General features: G+C 45.7%; 1 protein-coding gene across 1 annotated transcript in view; it reads right to left on the bottom strand.

The window, feature by feature from the left end:
- Positions 1-26,961, bottom strand: part of CEP83 (centrosomal protein 83) — a 198,308-nt gene that overhangs the window by 84,419 nt on the left and 86,928 nt on the right. Inside the window, exons 7-8 of the mRNA XM_078675995.1 lie at positions 26,798-26,929; positions 1,524-1,638 (exon numbers count right to left, since the gene is read on the bottom strand). Of these exons, the coding sequence (XP_078532121.1) occupies positions 1,524-1,638; positions 26,798-26,929 (247 nt within the window). The remainder of the gene's footprint in view (positions 1-1,523; positions 1,639-26,797; positions 26,930-26,961) is intronic.

Here is a 26,961-nt window from a genome sequence, read left to right as displayed (position 1 = left end):
CCACTACTGCAAGGTACTAGGTTAAGACTGGGTGCTGTAGTCACCCCGAACTGGAGGACTTTGAATTGGTAGTGTTGCCCGTCTACTACAAACCTGAGATATTTCCTGTGAGCGGGGTGAATGGCAATATGAAAGTAGGCGCCCTTTAAATCTAGAGTGGAGAGAAAGTCACCTTGTTGAAGCAGTGGGAGCACCTATTGGAGAGTGACCCTGTGGAAGTGATCTGACTGAATGTATAGGTTTAACGGTCTGAGGTCCAGTATTGGCCTGAGAGAATAGTCTTTTTTTGGAATTAGAAAATAGAGGGAGTAAACCCCTGTGCCTTGGTGAGGCAAGGGGACTGGTCCTATTGCATGTTTTTGTAATAGAGAGAGAACCTCTTGTTTGAGAAGAGTTAGATGTTCCAAGGACATTGGACATTGTCTGAGAGGGATATTTGGGGGAGTGGAGGTGAGTTCCAGGCAAGAACCATGCTGGATAATTGTCTTACCAACTTGTCTGTTGTGATAGAATTCTAGACAGGTAGGAACTCTGAGATACGACCCCCGACAGGAGTAGGATGATCAGGGGGAAGTGAAGGGAAGTTACTGCTTGGTGGTAGGGGAGTTGCGGGTATTATTACCGCGACCTCTTCCTTTACCATTGTTGCCTCTATACCCTCGTGGCCGGCGCGGATAGGCCCAACAGTCCGCATCGAAGATAGAGGTTTTTATATTTTCCTAAGATACGCGTCGAGAAGGGAACGCGATCGCGACAATACCGTCGAGTGGTGGGGAGTGCGCGTCGAAGGGGGTTCGAAAACAACACCGACCCGGAGCGCAGCAACTCACATCCGAAGCCGATGTTGGAAAAAAACTATCTGAAGATGGAGGCAACGCCCATGCACACTGTCAAAGACTTCTTCCAAGACTAAAATAACGTGCATACATCCGAGCCCAACACCAGATGGCGATCTATGCACAAGTATATGATCTACAAATCAAATGCCTTGAACATACAATTATTGTGCCATTGATACAATCTATTTTCCTACAGTTCAAAACCTTGGGGGTGTGTTGGTACCTTTAATGCCCACTGTTCCCATGTTTAGCATTTAAGTGTACAGGATAGGCATAAAACATCACTGTGAATATTTGAATTTTATTTTCAATTTAAGGCTATATGAAAGTTCACCATATTGCAAGGAATGCTCCCTTGTAGCTATCTTAAGGACAGTAATGCTACCACAAGTACCCTTAGCAAGTAAGATTTAGAATAGGAAAATACTCAAATTCGGATTCTGTGAAATTTGAATTTGAAAATTACAGCCCTAAATCCAATATACTGCAATTGTCAGTTTAATTTACAACTGCAACACTGTTTTGCTCATAAGGTTGTCTTATATGATATTCATATATTCTTTTAAGCTTCCAGCGAATAGCATACATACCTGTGCATCACAAACACAACTAGAGAAAGTTATTAACATCTTGAAAATATACAAATTTATCTTACACGGTTACAATGCATAATAGAAATGTTACCTTCCAATTCAGTTTGAATCTTTTCCTTCTCTCTGTCACTTTCACTCTTACTCTTAGCGGCTTCCAGTTTGACATTTGCTACTTCTATTTTATGAGTATGCATTAGCTCCTCCACCTATTAAAAAATGGAATATCTTTATTTCCTTATTTATTTATTCCCGTACTATTTATTTATTTCCTTATTATCCTTATTTTCCTATTACATGACAAATTAAGAAGTAGGAAATTACATCTAAAAGTTAGATTGTCAAGCACTGACAACACCAATCAGTGCACATACATGTACAACTTCCAGGAACACATTCAGCTAGCTAACCAATTTATGCAAAGGTGAAGACCACAACATACATAAATACACTTGTGGACACACAGACTTGCACTTCTACACCCTGGCATGTTTAGCGAAGAGTCTACAATCAGACATCATGCACATTTACACATATATCTCCGGAGATGGAGACCACCTGACACACAGTCATTCATTCAGATTGAGCAAGAGACATTAGCTTGTTCTGGTTGGTTGCTTTTTTGCATAGTTCTTTATGCTGCCTTCAGGCCTTCTCAAAGACCTGAATGAAAAGTTAAAAGGAGGAAACAAGAGAATGAATGAGGATGGAGCCTTGTGAATGGAATGATATTCTAAAAGGAGGAACAGTAGTCTGAGCAAACCTTAGGGGTTTAGTTGAAAAGCAGGAAAGAAAAACAGCAGCAGGGAAAAGGCTGCATAAATTAGGCAAGGTGGTGGCAGAAAAGAGTGTCAGGAATCAGGGAATGATTGTTTGGAAGGCTATCAGAGGAATGCCAGGGCTAAACAGGAATATTCAGGTAGTAATGTAAATAAATAAAAAACACAGAGGCTCTCAGAGACAAACATACAGTCAGACAGCACATAAGCAAGCACAAAGAGGAAGAGGAAGTTGAATGAACAGAATGAGGGAATGATAAATGCCTTGATGCTGGCTTTTAGTCCTCTCAAACCTTAGATATTTTGCTGGCGAAAACAAATTTGAAGCACAAGAAAGAATGGCGTCAGTCCCTGGCCTCTCATCGGAGAAGTCACCTGCACTAGGTAATGGAATACTTCAGCCTCCTTGCCTCATCAATCTTTTTCATCCTTCGAGCGATTACCTATTGGTAACAAAGTAGTGCTCTCTGCATGAGCACTGCATGCTTGGCTTCTCAGATGTAGCTGTGCAAATAAGAATCTCAATTTCTTTAGTACCAACATAAGAAAATTAGGTTTGACTTCAGCTACAACACACACAGCATCCAGCACTCAACAATGTACTTACAAATGCTGGTCATAATATGTATCAGTTAACTGAAGTACATGAAGACTACAACTCCCAAACTGAACTGATTTTGCTAAATAAAGCCAGAACCAAATATCGAACTCCGCATACATGGAGTAGGCGAGCTAAATCTTATTGTCATAATCCTACTTTTAACCAAACTTTCAAATAAACTTAGGGCCAGATTTATATGTTGGTGTTAAGGGTACCACTGCCAACATAAAGGTCCGCCTGCCAGATTTAGAAGCGGGTGGACCTTAGTTGTAACCATGGTGAAGACTACTCCGTCTCCGCCATGGTTACATCCCACTGACAGGCCAACGGAGTATGGGCCGAAGAGGCTGACCTCTATGTCTGCCCACCTAAATTAGATGAGCGGACATAGAGGCCAGTTTTCACTGCAGCCAAAAAAGCCTGTCAGAAAGAGGCAGTGAAAACTGTTAAATGCTCCCCTCACCAAGGGAGATAACTTCCATGATGAGGGGAGCATTTTCATTTCTATTTTCAAAAAGAAAATCCCGCTTTGGAATTTAAAGAAAAAAAACGTTTGATGGACGGCGGTCATGTTGACTGAGCCATATACCAAACTTTAAACAGCACTGCCAGGAACAGGTGGATGGTGGTTCCTGCCAATGCTTAAGAAATACATTGGCGGTTATTTCTAAAATTGGTTGCCAGGTCAACGAAGTTTACTCCATCCTATTATGGCACACATTTGAGGAGTTTCATTGGGCTAAACAAACATTTCGAGCTTGTCTTTCATTGTGCTGCTACAGCTTCGCCACACCATAAAAAACTACTGCAAATTCCTCTGGACCGTCTCTGATTAAATAAAGCCTTCTTGGATTCTAAATCCTAAATGGCCCTATTGAAGGAAAGGGCATCTCTCAGATCTACAAAATCCTTATACTTAACGCCCCAGACCTGTTGATACAGTTGTGCTCCCAGTGGGAGGAATGGCTAAGTCCCCAAGACGACTCAGACTGGAGGGATGACCACATGACATCCAGGGGTACTAGTCATCTGCTCGAGACTCAGACTTATCAAACGTAACTTCTTCAACATGACGTACCTTACACCATTCAGACTGTGGCACATGGGTACACTAGTAGTACTGACATGTAGGCGCTGTCCGGAACCACAAGCGCACATTTCCTACCAGGTATGAGAATGCCCCTGGATCACCCAAGACTAACACAATCTTTTACTACACTATCTAGAGCAACTGGGAGGCCACTAGTTATCTCCCCTGCAGTTGCACTTTTAGGAGTCACAGAAGGGATCAGGGACATGGTCGGGGAGAAAACCCTGGTGGGGACTGGAACTGTGCTAGCCAAACAAGACATTGTAAAATTCTGGAAGGCAGCGCTTCCTCCTCCCTTCGTTCTCTGTGAGTGAGCAATGAACTGGTGCACCAACCAAGAAGAAACGGTCCAACTATCACGGGCATACCATGGGGTGGGGCAATGGCTGGTATATCATGGGCTGCTCTAAACTGCAATCACTTTACTGTACTATGCTTTGGTATCATCCTCACCATGTGTTTGTGCATGGCTTTATAACACTGTGGCTTTTGTTGCAAAATAAAGAATACAAAAATAAAAATAAAGGGGTAGTGCCCAAAATATGGCAACATCCATAACTCTTTTTCACTCTCCAATAAAGGCAAAGCTGAAGTGAATCTAACAGTGTCATTATCTAACATTAATGCTATGTTGGGGATAGTAATCAAACTGGAGACAAAGGATGTACGTTATTGAAAAGAAACTCATGACCTGAGCATCGTTTTGGACAACATCAGTCTACAGTGTGGAGGCCAAGACAGCCAAGGGGCACAATACTATTTTTAGAGTTTGATGCCAGGAATGAAAGGTGCTGATTATGTTTTCTTTCCACTATATTCTCCAGTCAGCAGCGATTAAAAACCCAAACCATTCCAAACCTACATTTCCCAGAACTGCATGACATTAGTAGCAAAAAAGGATGTCACATGCCACTAATTATACAAGGAACCCTTAATTGCCTTTTTGGTGCACAGCAGCTAGATAAGTGTTCTGCAATTCTATCAGTCCAGTGATTGGTCAAGTATTGTAGATTATCTGGCTGTCTCTTCTGAAATATCTGGGAAGTATGGTCAATTTGGCCTTTATATGTTTTGAATAAAAGTTGTTCCAGATAGGGATAAAGTGCATGATTGAGGTTGAAATCTGGGGTTTTCATAAAAAAGATGCATCAGCAAATACTTAAAGAATCCAGTTTTTAGATGTGTGTGTATGAGAGCAAGCCTGGTGAAAGAGTGAAAAGTGGAGTCATCTAGGAGTTGACCTATATCTTGGAGTGAAGAGGTAGATCATTGAAGTACACATATATATCATGTGAAAAGCCAGGGAGCGATAGAATCTACCAGAGATAAGCGTATTGTGTTAATCTGGAACTTTTGGGGAATTGCTGACCATACATGGGAATAGACGGCTCATTCTTTAAAGTGTAAACCTGTGATATATGATGAATCAAAAAAGTCAGGATGAGATACGAGATCAACATGATAAGCCTGCTTATATAGCATGACTTATCACCCCTGAGGGTATCCAGGCGCTGGGCTGAGGATCTCAGTCGAAAAGCCAGGTCTTGAGTCCCTTTCTGAAGACCGCCAAGAAGGGTGATGTTTGAAGGTGGATGGGAAGGGCGTTCCAGGATTTGTCAGCGAGGTGGGAGAGGGATCATCCTCTGGTGTGGTGGATGAGCAGTGTCTGTAGGAGGGCGAGGTACACACACTGCGCATCCACATTTGTAGAGGCTGGAAACAACAATTATGATTTAGCATGATTCAAATGAAAATTCAAACGCCAAAGTAAATACCCAAGGGAACATACAGAGGATCAATACTGTTGACTACACCATTAAACAAAATATGGGTTTCATTTCTAGTGAGAGGATATCCAGAAACCATGACATAGTGGAGTGGTCTTGTGCTCTATGTATAAAAGATCTGTAACAGAATTGTTAATACAATGGGCCATATTATCTGCATAAGCAGCTATATTTAAGAAGGGTTTTATCAATCTTTAATGAGGGAATGCTAATAGAATCACTTAGGGCCTTCAAATATTGTTCAAGGCAGGCGAACAGCAGAGAGGGTTAAGGACATCCCTGGCGGGGCCCAACCTATATTAAGAATTATTTAGAAGTCACAATCCAGATACACATGATATGGCTGCGGGTCCATGATAAAGAGATTGGATCCTTTTTAAGAAAAAAGACCAAAGCTTGATGTAATTAAGACCAACCAAAGGAAGGGTCAGAACACACTGCTGAATGTCTTTTCAGTGTCCAGCAGAATCATACCTACTGACTGGCCAGTGATCGTAGTTATATCAAAGTCAGCTACAGCCAAATTTGTATGTATAGTGAGTAGTATCATGTGATGAAAGAAAATCATGCTGTGCTGAATCCGCTCATTCATTTACCCTGGGTGAAAGTCTATGGGCCAAAAAAGTTATATAAAACTTAGAATCATAGTCTATCAGTGAAATAGGATGATAAGACCCAGAGTCTTTAGGCTATCTGTCCTTTTTAAGGAATCTAACATTATTTGTCTCTATGCGTGGGCAAAGAGTGAAGCCATTTTGAAAAAAAGCTAAAAAAGTGTAGCAAAAATAGTATAATAACTAGTGAAAATATTTTATAAAGCTCGGAGGGAATAAAATGCTGGTCTGAAGCGTTATCATACAGAAAGTTTTTGATAGCGTTTATAATTTATGATTTCATAATTGTTGTTTCCAGTAAAATATGCTGGCTATTAGTCACACAAGGAAAATGTATTGGCTCTGAAGAAGTGAACATCGGCTTGGAAGTAGTTACCCAATGAACTTGATGAAGTTCAGAGTAGTACTCAGAAAAGGTTGTGATATTATCAGCCCTACCCTGAACTTCTAACACATGTGACTCTCGTATAACATCAATATAATTGCAGATAGCTTGCTCCTTAAGTTTCAAAGATACATTTTTGCCACATTTTCACTATTCTTAAATCAAGTAAGGAAATACAGAGTAGTCTTATGAGGAAATTTGTCCCATAATTTATTTTAAAGCAGCATTTTGTGTTCATTTTTTTATAAATCATTTTTTTACAAAAAGAGAGGGAAATTATTTTGTCTTTGTCAATTTACAGAGTAAGAATAGATGTTCTAAGGTGGGAAATGTAAGAGTTAAACCACTAATTACTGCACTTAGGCAGTACTATGCCATGCAGGGGGTAGCTGAATGTCTGTTAAGATCCACATAGTCCAGAATAGTTTTAGACATGTGTATTTGATAGTCCAGGTTGGAATGAAGGTTTCTATCAAATTTTCATCTGTGAAATTTCATTGAAACACTGTAAAATAAGTCGGATATTTACAACCACTGAATTATGATCCAAAATTATTCTTGGAAACAGCTGGCTTAAAACAAAGGTTCTGCGCAACTAAAAAACACATAAATGTGTGAATATGTTTTATGGGGAATAGAGTAATATGTGAATCTGGGTCGATTAGGATATAAATGACACCAACAATCTATCAGCCCATATTGAGCCTTATTATGATGAAGAGCTGAACAATAATGTCCGTCCAAAAGGCACCTCTGGAGGTAGTAGGGTCAAAATAGGCATGGATCATTAACTTCTAAAGTCACAGATAACCAAGAGACTTATCCAAGTGACCAATTCTAGGAGAAGCTTCTGATGAAACTAATCAGCAATCCATGTGTGTTGCATATGGTCAAGACACCAAAATCACTGGTTATTCTAGCACTAAGACATCTGTTATTGTGGTCTGTGCTAAGGTACCGCCATGCTAAACATTTAGTCAGCAATGCCATTCCCCTGGTTGGCAGTTTTTGCTGAGCTGCCCCAAGGACTGTAAAACTTCAATGTCTCGATATGTGTCTATGGTATTTTGTGATATGTGTCTATTGGAGGCAATTGGTTTCTGGGGTAACAAATACATATATGCTTCTCTCACACACTCAGCAGCTTCCTAGCTGTTCACAGATCATTAACATTCCACGATTACACTCCACTTTCTATATAGCATTAGAAGATTGTGACAAAGTTTTGTAACCAATGTGCTTTCAGATGCAGTATTTAAGGAAGAAGTGATTCAGACATTATGAAATACTTTAGAGTTATGAGGATACAGCACCTACTTCAGCTATGCTTTTGGAGGCTTTTAAGCGTATGCATTTCCAAACAAACTGGAGTGCTGAAAGCAACACATACCACTCAAGAGTCTGGAGCAAGAGCTCCAAAACATCAGGAGGAGGAATATACTAACACTCATACATTAGGGCAAAATTACAAAAAGCTGCATGCATCCAAGGAAGAAGCAGACCATTTCTTGGTAAATAAGGGGCGGCCAAGAAATAAGGAGGGGGGCAGCGCCCAACTGGACACTGGGTAGAATCTTGAATACTAAAAGGGCAGTTCATAAGATAACAAAGCTGGAAGGGGAGATGGATAAAAACGTGGGGCAACACTGGTGATTCTCCATATATTTACCAAATACTACATGAGCAAAGAAAGACATTTATAGCAGCAGATTAACTGAATATCTTGGAAGACTCACCCTAAATTGGCTAGATTCCACACGAGAGAGAACCTCTAAATGAGCCCCAGATGAAAGTCAATCGACAAGGGGTATGCTGACCTTCTTGCACATCGCCTACTTGCGGTTTATGTGAAGGCATGTCAGTTTTGCACTTCCCATTCCCCACCACACTGAGGAGGGCCATCATTACTGTTATACTTAAGCCAGGTAAGTTCCCCACTAAGCGTGCCTTATTCGGGTCGATTTCACTAATTATTATGGATACAAACATTTTGGCCAAAGTGAGAACAGCCTGGCTAATGCAATATATGCAGGGATTAGTATTACCAGATACCGTAGCAGGCTGAATTTATACCAGACCAGTTGACATTAGATAATCCTCACACTTTCTTTTCACTGACACAACAAAATGACCAAGATAAACCAGCTACTTCACGCCAAAAAGGCTGTCCAATACACTAGAATGAGAGTACATGTTCTCTTGTTGAGAAGGCAGGACTGGGGGAGGGGTTGGTTAGGTCTATATTAACTCTAGACCCCGATTAAAGATCAATGCTAACCTCTTGCTTATTATTTACCTTGCAAGGAGCACTAATGAAGGGAGTGCTCTTTCGCCACCTTAATTTGCAATCGCAGTGGTACCCTTGGCATGTGCCCCAAGAGAGCAGCACACCATTGGAGGCACGTGAATAAATGGTATCTGGTGCACAATATGCTAATTAAATTATGATATTTAAATGAAATCCATTGATGATGTGATTCAAATGGTTGGGGAAATTATGACATTTGGCCTATTTTCTGGGCTAGAAATACATGGGAACAAATCATCTCTCCTCCATGCACAACTAAACCACAACTGGAATTCCCAATACAATGAGGCTAGGAATTGGTAAGATACCTAAATATTAGTACACATCACGAAGCAGAAACTATAATTTGGGAGAGCTTAAGTCCTGTGATTACTACAATCTATGAGGCAGCTACTAGATGGCAAGCCTTCCCTTTAACATTAGTTGCAGACAGCAGTTATCAAAAATGCTGTGCCTTCCCATGGTGCTGTATCTCTTCACTAATATACCAATCCCAAAAAATAAATCATCATTTAAAAACATCCAAATAATATGAATAAAAATTTGTATAAGATGGCAAATAATCTCATCCGAGTTGGGATTCGGTGACTCTTCTCTATACAAAGGAAAGATTCTCTATTCCTGATATGGAGCATTACTACTCAATAGTGCAGGCAAAACATGTTTAGATTCCCGTTCTCTACATTTAGGGATTGAAGCTGATACAATAGACCCCCTTCTGTTGAAGACTGCAATGTCCACTGCTCTTCTGAGACCCAGCACAATGATTAACACACCTGCTTGCACAACATGGGCCAGGCATAAATAACAAAGTTTGATGGCTTAAATAATCTACACTCATAGGAAATTCTAACCCAGAAAACAACCAATCATTTGCAGATATTATGGAGAGAAAAGCCCAGACACAGCTGACACTGATGGAGCTTATTAAACTGGGAGAACTTTACCCAGAGGACACATTTAGGTCCTCTGACCAGTTTAAACGTAGAAGATGGTTGTTGCATGTGATATATTTCTGTTACAGAATTAAAGTCCCATTCTGAAAAATATATGCTATGTTTTTCAGAGAACCACTGTCTTATGTGCCATGGACTCATTTGATTGCTACCACACAGTGTGGCCTTATCTAAGCTATTCAAAATAAAAGGCAGAATGTGAACAGATTTCTACTTCTGGAGCAAGGACAATCGGTCAATTGGAAGTCGAGATACGTGGAATCCATGGAGGGGTAAGGTGCTACAGGTCCCCGGACCAAGTCACAACAGTCAGTTAAATTTGATCTCGCCCAAGAGTCCCGGGTGCAGAGTTGCCCTGGCTGTCTTTGGTGCTGAAGTGGGATCCGCGGAAGATCAGAATTTACTGCTTAGACAGTGCTTGGGAAAAAAACGAATGCAAAAGGTAGACAATGGGCCACTGCCGTGGTTGGTAGTAGGTGTTGCATGGTTTCCTCCTAATGCTGCATCGAGATAAAGGGGGTGGTAACTGGACCGTTTGTGTAGGTCCTGTTGCTGCAGACTCTGGTCTCTTCTTTGTCCTTTGTTGTTTGCTTCACATATCGGAGGTTCTGGTGTCAGAGGTGTCCCATAAATCCTAGACTTAGGGGTGTTAGGGGTGTGGGTGCAAGTAGCCAATGGCTAATCTGCCCCTGAGGTGACCACATCTGGGGATGTGTATCACCTTTAATACCCAGAATCCTCTATCCTGCCACTTCTAAAAATGACAGAAACTTCTTGGCTGTACAAATCAGGTAGCCCACCCTAGGGGTGTGGCTAGCCTTCTGGGGGTGTATGCCCTCTGACTAAATAATTCTCATGCCTGCCCGGGTGCAAATGTGCCTGTGGGAAGGGGGTGAGCAGCTTCCTCCTTTGGGAGTCAGCCTGCGTGCATATCAGAGACTGTGAATGTTTTGAAAGCTCACCACCTTGATGTGCCACTTCACTAGTCATTCTGTCAGGGAGTGAGGTGTCACCTCCTCGACCAGGACTTTGCTTCAGATTCCTGGGAGCGTTCACATTGCCTGGCAAGAGGTTAGATCACTGTCTGGGCGGTGGCAGCTGCAGGAAATGCTGGGGCAACCATGGGGGTCAACTAAGGAAGTCAACTGGGTGCATGCCACATCAACCTTGACACAGGAATCCTGTCAGGGGTAAGGAGGTATGTTGTTTAATACCAAACATGACCATTTTTGGCGGTACCATAATGTCGCTGGCAACCTCGAGTGTGCCCAGGTGCCAGCCCATGTAATCCTACGAATCTCTGAACCCTTATAGTAGTCCTTCATGGACTACTATAAGTATATAGTATACAGGGACATATAAACTGGCATATATATGTCCACGCCTTTAATATAGCGCACCCCTGCCTCCTGGGCTGAAGAGGCCTACCTTAGGGGTGACTGGCATATATTAAAGATAGTGGTTTGACCTTACAATACATGGTAAAGGCAAAGAAGAGTTGGAGCAGTTTGCACTGTGCCTGCAGTCTGCAATGGCAGACCTGCTGTCATCTGTTTACTTGGGGTGGCACAAATAGTGCTTCAGACGCGTGTACCATTGGTACCACTTTACTATAGACTTATAAGGGAGTTAAAGTCCTTTTCAATTGGGAGTACCAATTTGCTACATCGTGTTTAGGGAAAGAACACTGGCCCTGGGACCTGTTTAGCAGGCTCCAGAGCAATTTCAGAGTCATAAACAGCAGCCTGTAGTCCAAATGGGGGCAAAACTTTTGGTAAAACCTGCAAAAAACCTGTTTTCCTACAAGTGTGCATTAGGACTGGTGATAATGGGGACACGTTGATGGTTAGAGTGGCCATATGGTCCAATCCGTGGTCCTGTTCGTAACTATGTAAAGCGAAGAACGTGGCACCAAGGAAGAATGTAAAAAAAGACTACTTATTTGATGAGACAATTCAGACCCATCAGGTAGTGCCACAGCTATAGAATGAGTTCTGAGAGTGCAGCACCGTGCAGTTCATGGATCATTATTACAGTTCTATGTTTTGCCATGGACCAAAGGTGTCCCACTGCCAAGGGAATCCTTGATTAGCGAAATGGCTTGTGCTTGTCAGAGACCTGTCCGAATCCTTTTGGGATGCAGAGACCAGTGCAACGTCACTGTCTCTGTACAGGAATGCACCATAGATATACGGAGCCCTCTCTGGCAATTTATGCTGAGATATGAGATACTCGGCATAGATAAAACAGATGAGAAATGTACATGAAAATATGACGTGTTTCATATTCAGTAGGATGATTATACTGTCACTTGCTGCTTGAGTATAATGTATTAGCTGTGATGGCACCCTAACTCGAATGCTTCCCAAATTAAGTCTTTGAATGCTTTTGAATTTAATCAGCTGAAGTGATGTGCGTAGCTGACTGCGATAAACAAAATGAATGCTGCCTAATATATCTGTTGAAACTAAGACTCATTGATATCCTGCTGTATCAATGATTTCTCACTTAAGATATTAAGTGTATACTATTGCTTTGTTTAACTGGTAAAATAAAAATAAAATAATGTGAAGTTTTCAAAATAAAGCAGCACACATCACCTTCTTTCAAAGGTCTGTGACAGGAACCTACCAGTGTCATGAAACTGCTAAGCTCTGAGGTAATGTCAATCATGAGAAGTCAAGTACAATGTGCGATCAGTGTGGAGAGGATAGCCCAGCCTGCCACTCAAAGGAGTGGTAAGTGCAGCACGGAAGAGGACAACAGTCTGAGATGCCATACTGCCTGTCCTTTTTATGTTTCTTGTGACGGTTTCTAGTAGAGGCCGGCGAGCAGAGGAAGCACATTGTGGTGGTAGTACTGGGCATGGAGTTATAGTACTTATGAGGATAGGAGCCACAAAAAGGTGCTCACTGGAGCGACAGATGCAGGTCCGTGGTTCTTAGGTGCAGACTGGCTATTGCTACATGGGCAAGTCAAAGTGCAGTGAGACTTTGGCTGTCTGGCTGAAAAGTCCATTCAACAGTACTGATAATGTTCATATTACTAGGGTATACCATCTGCTTTAGGTGTGGGCACAGGCTTCCCCTTAGGGAACAGTAAGCCTACCCATTGAATAGTCAGTGAGCGCACCATCTTTAGAAGACAAAAAATGGCATGAGTTTCCCTACCGAATTTTAAACCATGGTATAGTCTCAAGCCAAACAGCCAGCCTATGAGGAACAAAAACTTCACTAGTCAATCTGGCAAGAATATAATCAAACCAATTAAAGGGCATCAAGTTTCTCCACTTGTAACAATATTTCTGCCTAAGTTGTACAATATTTCTGCCTAGGTCGGTGGTGAGCACCAGAGTGGCCCATGCTTGCTGTAATTAGATGACAGAGATGCCCATTAAAGGAAGCAATAATAGACAATAAATGAGTCATTAATAATGGAATAGACAGGTGAGCTGCATAAAGATTTTTTTAAAAGCGCACCCCTCCCTACTTATACACTCACCTTTCTGCTGCAATAATTAAGTGATAGTCTGCCAGTGCAGAAACACAACTGATGAATGTGGGCTCATAAATGTGAATGATGCTTCCATTGGCTGAAGAGGGCGGCCTTTAGATCCTCTCTTTGTAAAAATATTAAGAACACAGGTAACATAGTTCAAACACTCTCTGGCCACAAAAAGAAAAAACATCACTGGGCAATATATAATTTTATACGTCAGTGAAACATTCTCCATGTATACAACCCGATATTGCAAACATTTATAAATTTTTGCAAAAGTTGTATGCAGTGGTACCACATATCTTTGCAAAAGTACAACTACTGAACTTGAATATTTTTACAATTGGTTCTGATCACATGTAAGAAAAAACCTTTTGAAGGGGAGTGGCTAGCAGCCTACGGGAATGGCTGCTGCCTAAGTGGGCTCCTGTTTCCCCGACCTTTATCCTGCCCTATCCAATGCCATCCACGGCCCAAAATTAAAAGATAATTGCAGTGTCTCATCCCCAACCCCTTCTGCGAAGACTGGTGGGAGTTGCGGCTGGTGCAGTGGATTTACAGATCCGTTGTGGCGTCCCCACTGGAGTGATAATGGCGGCTTCCCGAGGCATGGAGGGGGAGGTAGCGGCCGAGAAAGAGTGACGGCGCTTAGCCTCCGGGAAATCCGGAGAACGTCCTGAGGTACCCCATACACAGTGGGATACTCTGTGGTGTTTTGAAGGTGTCCGACTGCATCAGTGACCTGCACTCTAGCCTGAAAAGGGAAGACCCGGTGAGTGTTCCAGTCACCTGAGGCCCTGGCTTCGAGGCTTGGACGTCTTCACATGACGCAACAACAGCTTTAAGCCTGGCTGAGAGGGGGGAGGAGGCCTATACAGATGAGCCGAAGAAAGCGGGGGTGAAGCGAGGTCCCGACACTGGGGCTCCCCCTGACTTAGCCACGTTACTATTGTCATCAGAGACCCAGGGAGCATAGAGGGCGTGGAGGCCCACTTCCTACAGGTACCGGCGCTTCGCAGCTAGGAGAGGACCAGGCTTTGCAGCTGTGGTGCGGCGCCAGAGGACAGATGAAGGACAGTAAGGCGGCGGCCTCTCAGGCCGGGGAGGGGCGCTTAGCAACAGCCTGCACACATTGGAGGGAGCGGAGGAGTAGCGATTGGCGCCAGCGGGGGATTAGGGAGCTGCAACGCGCCGCGACCGCCGCCCTGAAGCCTGCGGGGAACGCAGTGATAGGCCTTCATAACTGGGCCCGAGCCCAAGAGATCATCTCGGCCCGCATGGCAGCTCCAGGATTGGCAACACCGTCTGAGATGTGATCAGGCAGAGGTGCCCCGACCTTCGAGACTGACAGACATTGGTTTGAGTGCGTATACCCTACTGGTGCCCTAGGTTTGGGCGCCCTGCAGTGGTGGAGCCAGGGGTAGCCACGCAGCAAGATCCCGGTTTTCTGATGGGGAAAGGTTTGGAAGATCATTAATATATACCCCAGATTTTAGAACGCTGGCTCTCCTAGATTTGACTGTGTGGTGCCAGCTACAGCTTCGTGTACCCTGGGGACCTGCAACTAGTCACAGACTAACTCATGGTGGTGGCGCTACAGTTCGGGACTGCAAGATGTACCGAACCTGGGTTGCCCGTAAATTGCGGGGGAGCCTCTTGAGGGGGGTCGAAACCGGGGCTACGCCACGTCGACGGAGCACCACCGGTGGTGGAGAAGTCAAGTCTGCAGCACGTGCCTCCAGAGACGGTGCGGAGAGGATACGTCCCCAAGGGAGTCACATATAAGTCTGGTCACTCTCAATAGCGGGTTGCAAGGGGCCCCCGGTGCTGCCTTTGATTCTCGATTGATGCGTCAGCGGCCGGCGTGCACATATGGCAACAGGAGGGAAAAGTCCCACGGTCAATGCTCAGAAGCAACTGGCCAAATTTTCCTGGTCCAAGGCGGGAGACAAACGTGTACCACCGCAGATGGAGAAGGATGGGGTGGGGGGGGCAGTTGCCTCTAAGCCGGGAATGGAACCAACACTGCACGATGTTATGGCGGCGATCAATGGGGTGCGTGCCTCGCTGGACTCAGTTACGGTAGAGGTTTCCCTCATCAGGGCTGACTTACGGAAGTTGGATGAGAAAGTTAAGGAGCTGAGGATAGTCACCGGCGCTTTGCAGATGGATAAGTCTGAGCTTCAAACACAGATGATTGAAATGCAAAATAAGCAGGAGGGGCTCCACAACAGCCTGATGATTATGAAGGCCAGGCATGCCTTAATAATATACGCATCCTAGGTGTTCCGGAAAAGGCAGAGGGGCCGGCAGCAGTCCTGAATGTTGAGGACCTTATTACTAAACAGCCTAAGACTCTGTCCAGCTATTTTTCATTGAGAGGGCACATAGAGTGCCGGGAGGTAGGCCAAAACCGGGAGCACCCCCGAGACCCCTTATTGCTCGTGTGTTCAATTATCGCGCTAGAGACATCATCCTGCAAACTGCGAGGTCTAGTCCCCCATTGAAAATAGAGAATGATGAGGTGCCCTTTGTTCCCGACTTTACGGCCAAGGTCCAGGCCCAACGTCGCAGCTTTCAGGCGGTGAAAAAAAGAACTGCGAGACCGAGAGGTGAAATACGCTATGCTTTTTCCTGCAAAGCTGCGAGTGGAATCAGATGGTAAATCATGGTTTTTTGAGTCACCGGAGGCAGTATGGGACTGGATGGAAGGTTGGAGTACTGTGGGAGGCCACAGACGGGATCGTCCTGGCAGATCTGGTCAATACAGAGGCAGCAGTGCAGGAGCAACAAACAATGGTCCAGGAAGACGGCCAGAGAATGGAGCAGGACTAACACCCCCAGGGACAGTCGCAGAAAACCAGCGACTGGCTGAAAGCGCAAGTATGGGGGGGGAGGGACAAGGTACATGATACCTACTGATGTGAGGCATTGAGGTTCTGACGTAGTAAACAGGCCAAGACTGATGGGTTTACACAATGTGATTTGAATGAAACTAGACTAATATTAATTAGTGGATGGCTCAAATTCAAAATGACTGATGTGTACATGTGGGGATGGGAGTTGACCAACCACGTGCATTTTCAGCATATCAGGGGGAGAGAGGCAGTCTGCCATGTTTGGGAGGAGGTAGTCCTGAATCCACTGGCAGGGGGGCAGGGAGGGGGGAGGGAACCGAAGGGTTAGGGAGGGATGGGTGTTTAAATGTTGATTGTTTTATTGGTATAAAATGTGATTTTGTGATCCTAATGAGCAAAGTAGCCATGCTGAAGATTGGACGCACAAAGAGGAGTGGACTAGTACACACTTTCTTTTGCTTGCATTGATTCGTATATTTGGGAATTTTGTATTGACTAGACATGGGGGGGGGATAAGGATCAGAAACTTTCTGTACTGACTTTGAATGTTAACGGGGTTGGTGATAAGATTAAGAGAGGGATAGTGCAACAGTATTTAAATAGGCATCCACCTGATGTGGTTTTGTTGCAAGAAACGCACCTTGTGGGACTGAAAACTAAGGCCCTCGCTAGGTGGGGGTATAAACTCTTGGTACATGCTGATTATACCACAGGATCAAAGGGGACGGCAATCTTAGTGAAGAAGAGTACACCTCTTATAGTTCAGAAGACATGGGTAGACCCAGGGGGAAGATTTGCAGGGGCAGAGGCCCAATGGGATGGAAGAGATATAAATATATTCTCTGTGTATTTACCGCCTGCTCTGGGTAAGGCAGCACTGGAGGACCTTGGAGCTAAACTAACGGGACTCCTAGAGGGCACGTTAATCATGGGAGGTGTCTATAATATGACCTTGGGTGACAGAATTGATCGCCACTCGCCGAAGTCTAGAGTGCAATCTAACGCCCTTATGGCTGACTTTACAGAGGTAAAGGGTTTGACAGACGTAGGTCAAGCGTCCCAACCAACTGCTAAATTATTCACGTATTTCTCCAGTGTGCACAAAAGTCAATCGCGTATTGACTACTTCCCTACACATTTGTTCTCGATAGGTAACTTCGCCCAGTCTAGAGTCCTGAACAGAGGCATATCGGACCACTCCCTAGTCTGGGTCGAATATACACACTGGGAACGGCAGGCACGCACCACCATTGTCCTTAATCCATGGCTTCTACACATACCAGACATAAGGCAGGAAATCCGCACGCATACAGAGAACAATTTTTCTGAGAACGTGGGATAGGTTGAATCCGCACAAACAATTTGGGAGGCATATGAGGTGGTTCTGAAGGGGCAAGCTTTATCTTTAAAGATGGGATATATCGCCAAGAAATGTGAGCTCCTGGTCCGGGTGGAGGAAGACCTCCTTGAACTGGAGCGGGAACATGCACAAGATCCCTCACCAGACATTAGTCATAGGCTCACATTGAAGCAAGATGAATACAGAATAAAGACTAGGGAACACATGATGGCTAAATATTGCGCCTTCACAGCATAGACTCTATGAAATGGGTGATTGGGCTGGCAGGACACCAGCGTGGTTGGAGAGGCAAGAACAGGGAACGAGATCGGTACACAAACTGACGAAACCAGAGGGGTAATAGTAACGCATCCACGAGAAATAGCGGAGGAATTCACTGATCACCTGGAAAAGGTATGTTATGTTATGTTATGTTATGTTAAATTAAATTTATTTAGCGCACGTACGCCCATAGGCTTCATGGCGCTGTTGGAGGATTTGCAAAGACATAACATATAACAGAGAGGGCCCGAAATTAACTATGGGTAGGCTTGCCTAAAAAGCCAAATTTTGAAAGCCTGTCTGAAAGCCAACAAGTCTTAATGAAGTCTCAGTGTCAGAGGCAGAGAGTTCCACAGGGAGGAGGCCAAGAAGTGAAAAGAACCGCCTCCCTGGCGTTGTTTCCTAATACGAGGCACCACTAACAAGTTCTTTTGACCTGAGCGAAGAGCACGAGAGGGGGTGTAACTAACAAGCAGGCTGCTAATAAATCCAGGGCCCTTACCTTGTAGAGCCCTAAAGATAATGCATCCAGCTTTAAAAGTTGCTCTCTGCGCTACTGGCAACCAGTGGAGGCTGGCCAGACCCGGCCTGATGGACTGCCATTTGGGAATCTTACAAATCAGCCTGGCTGCTTGGTTCTGAACCAGTTGAAGTCTCTTGAGCTGCCCAACTGGAAGACCCAAATACAAACTGTTGGAATAGTCCAGACGGGACAGCACAAGAGCGATGATAACTTGGATCAGAGCAGGGTGAGTTAATAGGTGGGCAATCTTCTTGATCTTACGAAGTTGAAAGAAACTTGAAGATACCACAGTCCCTACCTGACTTTTAAGCGAAAGATCTTCGTTAAAAGTAACCCCTAGGCTTTTTACTGTTTGGGACTTGGTTGGAGGATTTCCCATTTCTGGAGGCCAAAAATGTGGCCCCCAGTACAGTTCACTCTTCCCAGGCAAAATCAATTCAGTTTTGCCTGGGTTGAGTTTCAGGTGATTTAGGCTCATCCATCTCTGGATGTGGACCATGGCCTCCCGAAATTCGGTGGCAGCACCAGGGGAGTCCAGACGGAAGATCAGTTGCAAATCATCTGCATAGTTAAAAATTAAAGCTCTAAACTTTCGTAATGAAAACAGCAGAGGTCGTAAATACAAATTAAATAGAAGAGGGGACAGGGACGGTCCCTGAGGGACTCCGCATTCATTTTTAATTTTAGGGGCTGTAAAGGTTCCTAATCTCACTGCCTGGGTGCGATCCGAGATAAATGACTTCAGCCATCTCAAGGCCGAGCCTCTAAGGCCCGCCTGTTCGACACGGTCGACCAAGATGGTATGGTCGACCGTGTCGAACGCGGCCGATAGGTCAAGAAGTACTAGTGCTTGATGAATGTCCTTGTCCGCGTTGCATCTGAGTACATTCTGTACCGCCAATGTCACCATCTCGGTCGAATGCCCCGGTCGAAACCCAGCTTGATTAAGTTCTAGATATCCAGTGGTTTCAACGAAGCTAGAGAGACAGCTAGCAGCATGTGCCTCCAGGATCTTTGAAAGGAATGGCAACAAGGATATTGGGCGATAATTTGATGGATCATGAAGATCCAAGCCAGGTTTTTTAATCAAGGGAATGAGTAGAGCGTGTTTAAACCCTACAGGTACCTTTCCCTGATCAAGTGAGTCATTAAGCAGAGGAAGGATCCCCTGAGGGATGGAATGCCCTATTTCTGTGAAGATGTAGGGTGGGCAGATGTCGTCGGGTGAGCCAGACTTGACACGTGCCAGGAGAGCAGAGAATGTTTTAGAGTCTATGGCAGGGAAGGCATCTAATGTAGCGGGATTATTAAAAATGTCATCCAAAGGAGATGGTATAGGAGAACTTGCAATGTTGCGTTTTATAGTTACAATTTTCTCTCTGAAGTATTCATTCAGAGAGTCACACAACTTCTGGGTAGGAGCCATTGAGGGAGCTGTCCGGTCATCGTCACAAAGCTCGTTGACTATATTAAATACATCTTTAGTTTTATTGGAAGAGGTTAAAAAATTTTGGGAAAAGTAATTGGTTTTGTGTTGGTGCAGAATTTTTTGGAACTCCTTCCTGGCAGCGCAATACACTTTTCTGTCTTGTGGGGAGTAATTTTGTCTCCATTTCTGTTCCTTTTGTCGTACCCCTAATTTAAGATTTTTCAGTTCTTGGGTAAACCATTTGTGGGCATCATTCCCTCTAATGCTAGAGACCAGTACTAGGGGGGCTGAGACGTCAGCTGCGTGGCGTAGCCAGTTTGACAATGCTCTCTCACCAGTGTCCAGGTCATCATGCGGCAAAGGTACGGATTTACTTAGAGCATCAATGAATCCCGGAAGGTCCATAGATTTCCATTTACGGAATTCTTTGCCCATGCATGGTCTGGACTTAACATTCCCTGGTATTTCTAAAGTGAAATGAATAACGAAATGATCCGACCATATGCATGGACTAATAACAGGGTTGGGTAGTGGTAGGTTGTATGTCCAGATTTGGTCAAGGCTGTGACCTTTATGGTGGGTAGTAGGTGAGTGAATGTGCTGGGTTAGATTAAGGTCTGTGAGCAGGTATTTTAGTTCAGCAGCTTGGGTATCTGTGTCTATACTGTCGAACCAGTAGTTTAGATCCCCAATTAGGATGGTTTTAGAGTAGCTGACTACATATGAGGCTAACTGCTCAACCAGAAGAGATGGATACTTGGCCATGTATTGGGGAGGGCGATATATCAGCACCAGGATGAGGGCCCCACTTTCAGTGTCAAGCTTGATCACCAGGTTCTCGGTGTCCGGAAGGGTCAAGTCAAGTCAAGTCAAGTCAAGTCAGAGAATTTATATAGCGCACTACATACCCAGAGGGTCTCAAGGCGCTTAGAAAGGGGAGGAGGATTACTTGTCAAATATCCACGTTTTAAGTTGCTTTCTGAATGCTAGGTGGTTCTGGGTAAGGCGAAGGTAAGCGGGGAGTGAGTTCCATGTTTTAGCAGCCAGGTATGAGAAGGATCTGCCTCCCATGGTGGTCTTGTTGATGCGAGGTACCGTGGCGCGGGCTTGGCTGGAAGAGCGTAGTTGGCGGGAGGGGGTGTAGAAGGACATTCGTGAGTTGAGGCATTCTGGTCCGATGTCGTAGAGTGATTTGTGTGCGTGGGTTAGCAGTCGGAAAGTGATTCTCTTATTGACGGGTAGCCAATGGAGGTCTTTAAGGTGACCAGAGATGTGTTCGTTGCGTGGGATGTCTAATATGATCCTGGCTGAGGCGTTTTGGATTCGTTGGAGTTTCTTCTGGAGTATAGCGGTAGTGCCTGCGTAGAGGGTGTTTCCGTAGTCCAGTCGGCTCGTGACCAGAGCATGGGTGACTGTTTTCCTTGTTTCGGTGGGGATCCAGCGAAATGTTTTTCTGAGCATGCGAAGAATGTTGAAGCAGGAAGAGGATACGGCGCTGACTTGTCTGTTCATTGATAGTGAAGAATCCAGGATGACGCCTAGGTTCCGTGCGTGGTCTGTCGGGATGGGTGCTTTTCCGAGGGCTTCCGGCCACCAGGAGTCGTCCCATGCAGAGGGGGATGTACCTAAGATGAGGACTTCTGTTTTATCTGAGTTCAGTTTCAGACGGCTTTGTTTCATCCATTCGGCAACTTCTTTCATTCCTTCGTGTAGGTTAGTTTTGGCGGTGCTGGGGTCATTGGTGAGAGAAAGGATTAGTTGAGTGTCATCCGCGTAAGAGATGATGTTGAGGTTGTGTTGGCGGGCGATGGCCGCGAGGGGGCTCATGTATACGTTGAAGAGGGTGGGGCTGAGTGAGGATCCTTGTGGTACGCCACAGATGACTTCTGTGGCCTCGGACTTGAATGGTGGGAGGCGGACTCTCTGGGTTCTTCCGGAGAGGAACGAGGTGATCCATTCAAGTGCTTTTCCTTGGATTCCGATGTTAATGAGGCGTTGTAAAAGGGTGCTGTGGCAGACTGTATCGAATGCTGCAGAGAGGTCGAGGAGGATGAGGGCGACTGTGTCTCCATTGTCCAGTAGAGTTCGAATGTCGTCTGTTGCTGCGATGAGGGCGGTCTCAGTGCTGTGTTTTGCTCGGAAGCCGGATTGTGAGGAGTCGAGGGATTTGTTGGCTTCGAGGAAGGCGGCGAGCTGGTTGTTGACAGCTTTCTCGATGACTTTGGCCGGGAATGGAAGGAGCGAGATGGGGCGGTAATTTTTGAGTTCGGTGGGGTCCGCTGTGGGTTTTTTCAGAAGGGCGGTGAGTTCAGCGTGTTTCCAGTCTTCCGGGAAGGTGGCGGAGTTGAAGGAGCGGTTGATGACGTCTCGGAGGTGAGGTGCTATGACGTAGTCTGCTTTGTTGAAGATGTGGTGAGGACATGGGTCTGTGGGGGATCCTGAGTGGATGGAATTCATCAGGTGGATTGTGTCCTCAGTGGAGATTGGGTTCCAGTCGTTAAGGGTGTTCACGGGGGGAGAATGTTCAGCAAATGGTAGGGTGGGTTGGTTTCCGGGTTGGTTGTCGAAGCTGTTGTGGATGTCTGCAATCTTGTTGTGGAAGAATGAGGCTAGGGAGTCGCAGAGGGCTTGAGAGGGGGTGATGTCGTTGGAGTTGGCCGAGGGATTGGAAAATTCCTTGACGATGTTGAAAAGTTCCTTGCTGTTGTGGGCGTTGTTGTCAAGTCGATCCTTGAATGCTGTCTTCTTGGCCTTTCGGATTAGTTGGTGGTGAGTGCGGGTGGCGTTTTTGAAGGCGTCCTTGGTGCTAGTGGTTGGGTCTTTTTTCCAGGCCTTTTCGAGGGAGCGGCAGAGTTTCTTGGACTTCTTAAGATCATCGTTGAACCATGAGGCCTTTTTGCTGCCAGGTTTGCATTGACGTTTTTTCAGTGGTGCCAAGGTGTCGGCGGTGTTCGATAACCATAGGGTGAGGTTGGCGGCGGCTTCGTTTGCGTTAGAAAATTCCCTAAAATGAAGGGATTTCAGGATAATAGCTGCTACGCCACCTCCCGCCTTCCCGGATATACGATTGGCTGTCAAAATATAATAGTCTGAGGGAAGTGCTGCAAGAATATCGGGAAGAGAGTGGGGGGTTAACCAAGTTTCAGCAAGTAAAAGGATGTCAGGTTTTGCCTCCTTCAGGAATAGAAAAATTTCAATTTGGTTTTTAACCAAGGACCGGGTGTTAAGATAGTAACAGCGCAAGCTGTGCGTTACAGTGGGTGCAGGTCGAAGCTCAGAAGTAGATGGTAGGACAGGCTGAGCGTCGGTCGCTGGGGAGGGGGGGGAAGAGAGTCCTAGCCGTTGAATGCGTGCCAATATATGTGGAGATAGTGAGTGCTGGCAAGAACCGTGGGGTATATGAGGACGCAGGCTTAGAAGTTCCAAAGACGAGTACTTCACAAATTGGCCAGGGGGAATGGGCCCGGGTCCCGGTCGGCCGCGGACGGGCGCAGACGGGCTTAACTCAGGCGCAACTCCGGCGCGCCTTCGTCGCGCCCACTGCGCTCGTCCGCTGCGCCGACACATAATGGACCGTTAAGTAGGGGCGGAACTCGGGGGGTGTGGCGATGGTGACACTGGCCTCGCCTCACCCGAGCAGCCCAGCCCAAGATGGCGCCCCCGGCCGCTGAGAGCCCGCCGATGCGGTCAGCGCTCAGCCGGCTGCCGGTGCACTCAGGAGGAGTGAGCAGGTAAGCGTCCAGGGATCCGGGGAGAATAAGAACCAAAAATGTCCAAAAGTTAAAAGCGCGCCTCTGCGCTTTATGCAGCGGAGTGCTAGTTAAAATCAGCGTCTCTTCCTGTAAAGTTTGTATTGCAGCTTCCTCAGCTACAGGCGTGGACCCCCTGCCACAGGGTCAACCAGCCTGCTATAGCCGCGAGTTGGAGAATTCAGCCCTCCTAAGTAGGGGCGGAACTCGGGGGGTGTGGCGATGGTGACACTGGCCTCGCCTCCCCCGAGCAGCCCAGCCCAAGATGGCGCCCCCGGCCGCTGAGAGCCCGCCGATGCGGTCAGCGCTCAGCCGGCTGCCGGTGCACTCAGGAGGAGTGAGCAGGTAAGCGTCCAGGGATCCGGGGAGAATAAGAACCAAAAATGTCCAAAGGTTAAAAGCGCGCCTCTGCGCTTTATGCAGCGGAGTGCTAGTTAAAATCAGCGTCTCTTCCTGTAAAGTTCGTATTGCAGCTTCCTCAGCTACAGGCGTGGACCCCCTGCCACAGGGTCAACCCACTACACCCACTACACTGCTGACGACTCGCGCCAGCTCCTCCGAGATAGTGACGTGCCGGGCCAGAGAGGGAAACCCTGGAAGACGATCTTTCTGACGATCTTTTGGACGAAGAAATTAGCAAGGCCTTAGGACAGATTAAATCCGGTAAGGCGATTGGGCTTGAGTACTTAAAAGCTACTGCCTCTCGAACTGTGCCACACCTAAAAGCCATGTGTGAGGAGAGCTTGGATGTGGGTAGGTTACCAGTGGACCAGCGGCTGGCCACTATTGTGGTCATCCATAAGCCGGGTAAGCCAACGGACAGTTGTGGCTCCTACAGGCCAATCTCTCTGATTAATGTAGAGGCAAAGGTTTTGGCGAAAGTCCTGGCAAATAGGCTTGTGACGGTTATCGCAACACTGGTCCATCCAGACCAATCTGGTTTTATGCCAGGAAGGAATACGGCCCTTAATTTAAGGCGCCTTTACAACGTGATAGCTTGTTGGCAGTATATTGAAGAGGATGTGGCGGTGTTACATTTAGATGCCTCAATGGCCGTATTTGTTGGAAGTCCTGGAAAGGGTGGGATTGGGCCCAAAATTCATAGCCTAGGTGAAGCTGTTATATACAGATGTGTTGGGACAGGTGAGGGTTAACAGCTATATGTCCCGCACTTTCAGGTTAAGAAGAGGAACTAGACAGGGATGCCCGCTATCCCCGCTGATATTCTCCCTTCTATTGGAGCCCCTTCCGGCTTGGGTGCGCCGGGATGTGATGGTAGGAGGGATGCGTTGAGCGGATGAGGTGGAAGATTGTATATCCTTGTATGCGGACAATATATTGTTATATCTAGCCTCCCCGTATAAATCAATCAGTGTGGTTCTCGACATTTTCACGAACCTTGGCAAGTATTCGGGGTATGCGATTAATTGGCACAAGTCTGTACTGTTTATGTTGAAGGGCCAAGTCCCCCGACTTCTGTGTGAATGCACCATAGCGGTGGCGAAGGAGGGGTTTCGATATTTGGGGGTCTTTGTCACGCCGGATCCAGCCCTTTTCTACAGCTCCAATCTGGCCCCCCAATTGGCTAGACTACGAGCGGATGTGAAGCACTGGAGGTCTCTGCTTCTCACACAGTGGAGGGTGAAACCCGCACGCTGCTTTGGGATGGGAAGGCCCCCAGGGTCGCACTGAAGAAATTAACAAAAGGCTGGTACGAAGGAGGTATAGCGCTGCCTGACCTGCAACTCTACTACTGGGCGACACAATTAGTGACTGTCAACCACTGGATATATCACCCCTCCTGTGACCCAGCATATGCTCTTGACTGCTACTAAACTGATCGCTCTGGTTTTCTAGGGGCGCTGTACACTAGTGACAGGAAGAACAAGAGAAAATTCTTCTTTGGACCTACCCAACACACATTAGAAATATGGCGCATAGTCAATTTCCGTTTGGGGTGGGCAGGTGCCCTCTCGCAGGCAACGCCATTATGGTATGAACAAAAGCTGGGTATGCTGTGCTATCAACCTGGGTTTGACAAGTGGGACCTCATAGGTATCTCCGCAGTGAAGGACCTGGTTAAGAAAGGAGCTATACTTACATTTGGGGACCTTCAGAGTCAGTATCATCTGGCTCAGGGAGAAATGTACAGATATTTGCAGATTAGACACGCGATACGGGCGGCTTTTCCGTCCCTTAAGGACATACCGGAGTCGTCACGACTGGAGGACCGGCTGTTAGATGGGCCTCTAAGCTCCAAGGCCATATCTCTCACATATAAAAAGTTATGTAATAACCTGCCAGACACTTTTCCAAAGCTTAGGGAGCGGTGGCATGATGACTTAGGCCCCATAAGTGATGAGGATTGGCAAGTAGCTCTTATGTCCCCTCGGGAAGCGGCCATCACACTTAAATTCAGGGTTATACAGCTTAGGCTACACCACTGTTCATACATGACAAGGAAAACTTTGGCGAGAATAGGGTCCAGACCTGACGACCGATGCTTGAGGGGTTGCGGACAACAGGCCACCTTTTATCACACTTTGTGGAGCTGCCCAACGATACATGCCTTTTGGGAGGGAGCCTTGAGAAAGTAGATAGTGTTGACGCAACGACTGGGACTGTTGAACATATGGGAGGCAACTGACCTCATGGAAGTCAAACAACAATTCGCAACACTGGGGTATACATTAATCAAGCGGGGAATTGGCGAGACGGTGGGGGGGGGGAGTGATTCCGCCGTCCGTAACCCTGTGGCCAGCGGAGTTAGATAGATGTATGTTGGCAGAGACCGAAGTTTTTGTGGTCGGGGTGCCCCAAAAAATGGGATAGGAAATGGTCGCAGTGGAATAAATATCGGGTAGATCCCTGTGTGTCACCTACGGTAGAAATGGAGATGCGTAGATGTGCAGGCCAAGAGAGTAATGATTGATATGCAATTTAAATTACTGTTTGCTAAAAATACTGTATTGATTGAATTGAAAATGTCGTCCAAATATGTATGTATGACTGTTTTTTAAACCAATAAACACATTTAAATTAAAAAAAAAAAGAAAAAAACCTTTTTTATGAGTGTTATTTGGCATGAAAAAATGGTTTTGCAAACTGGTAACTAGAATGTTTTTCTCAGGAAATAAATCGGATGGTGAAAATAATAGTTAGGTGCTTACCTTGGCACTCAAGGAATTAACTTCTCGTTCCGTTTTGTGAAGTTTGCTGGTTAGAAAATTGTTCTGTTCGCTGGTCATTTGAAGCTCTCTCTCCAGACGGTCAACCTGTGGTTGAAATGACTGCCTTTCTGCCTTTTAAAAACAAAAAAAACATTTTTCTAATC

Source organism: Lissotriton helveticus, chromosome 1_1 (assembly GCF_964261635.1).
Source record: "Lissotriton helveticus chromosome 1_1, aLisHel1.1, whole genome shotgun sequence".
NCBI classification, from domain to species: Eukaryota; Metazoa; Chordata; class Amphibia; order Caudata; family Salamandridae; genus Lissotriton; species Lissotriton helveticus.
The sequence above is the reverse complement of the archived record's forward strand: the minus strand, read 5'-3'. Positions and strand labels throughout refer to the sequence as shown.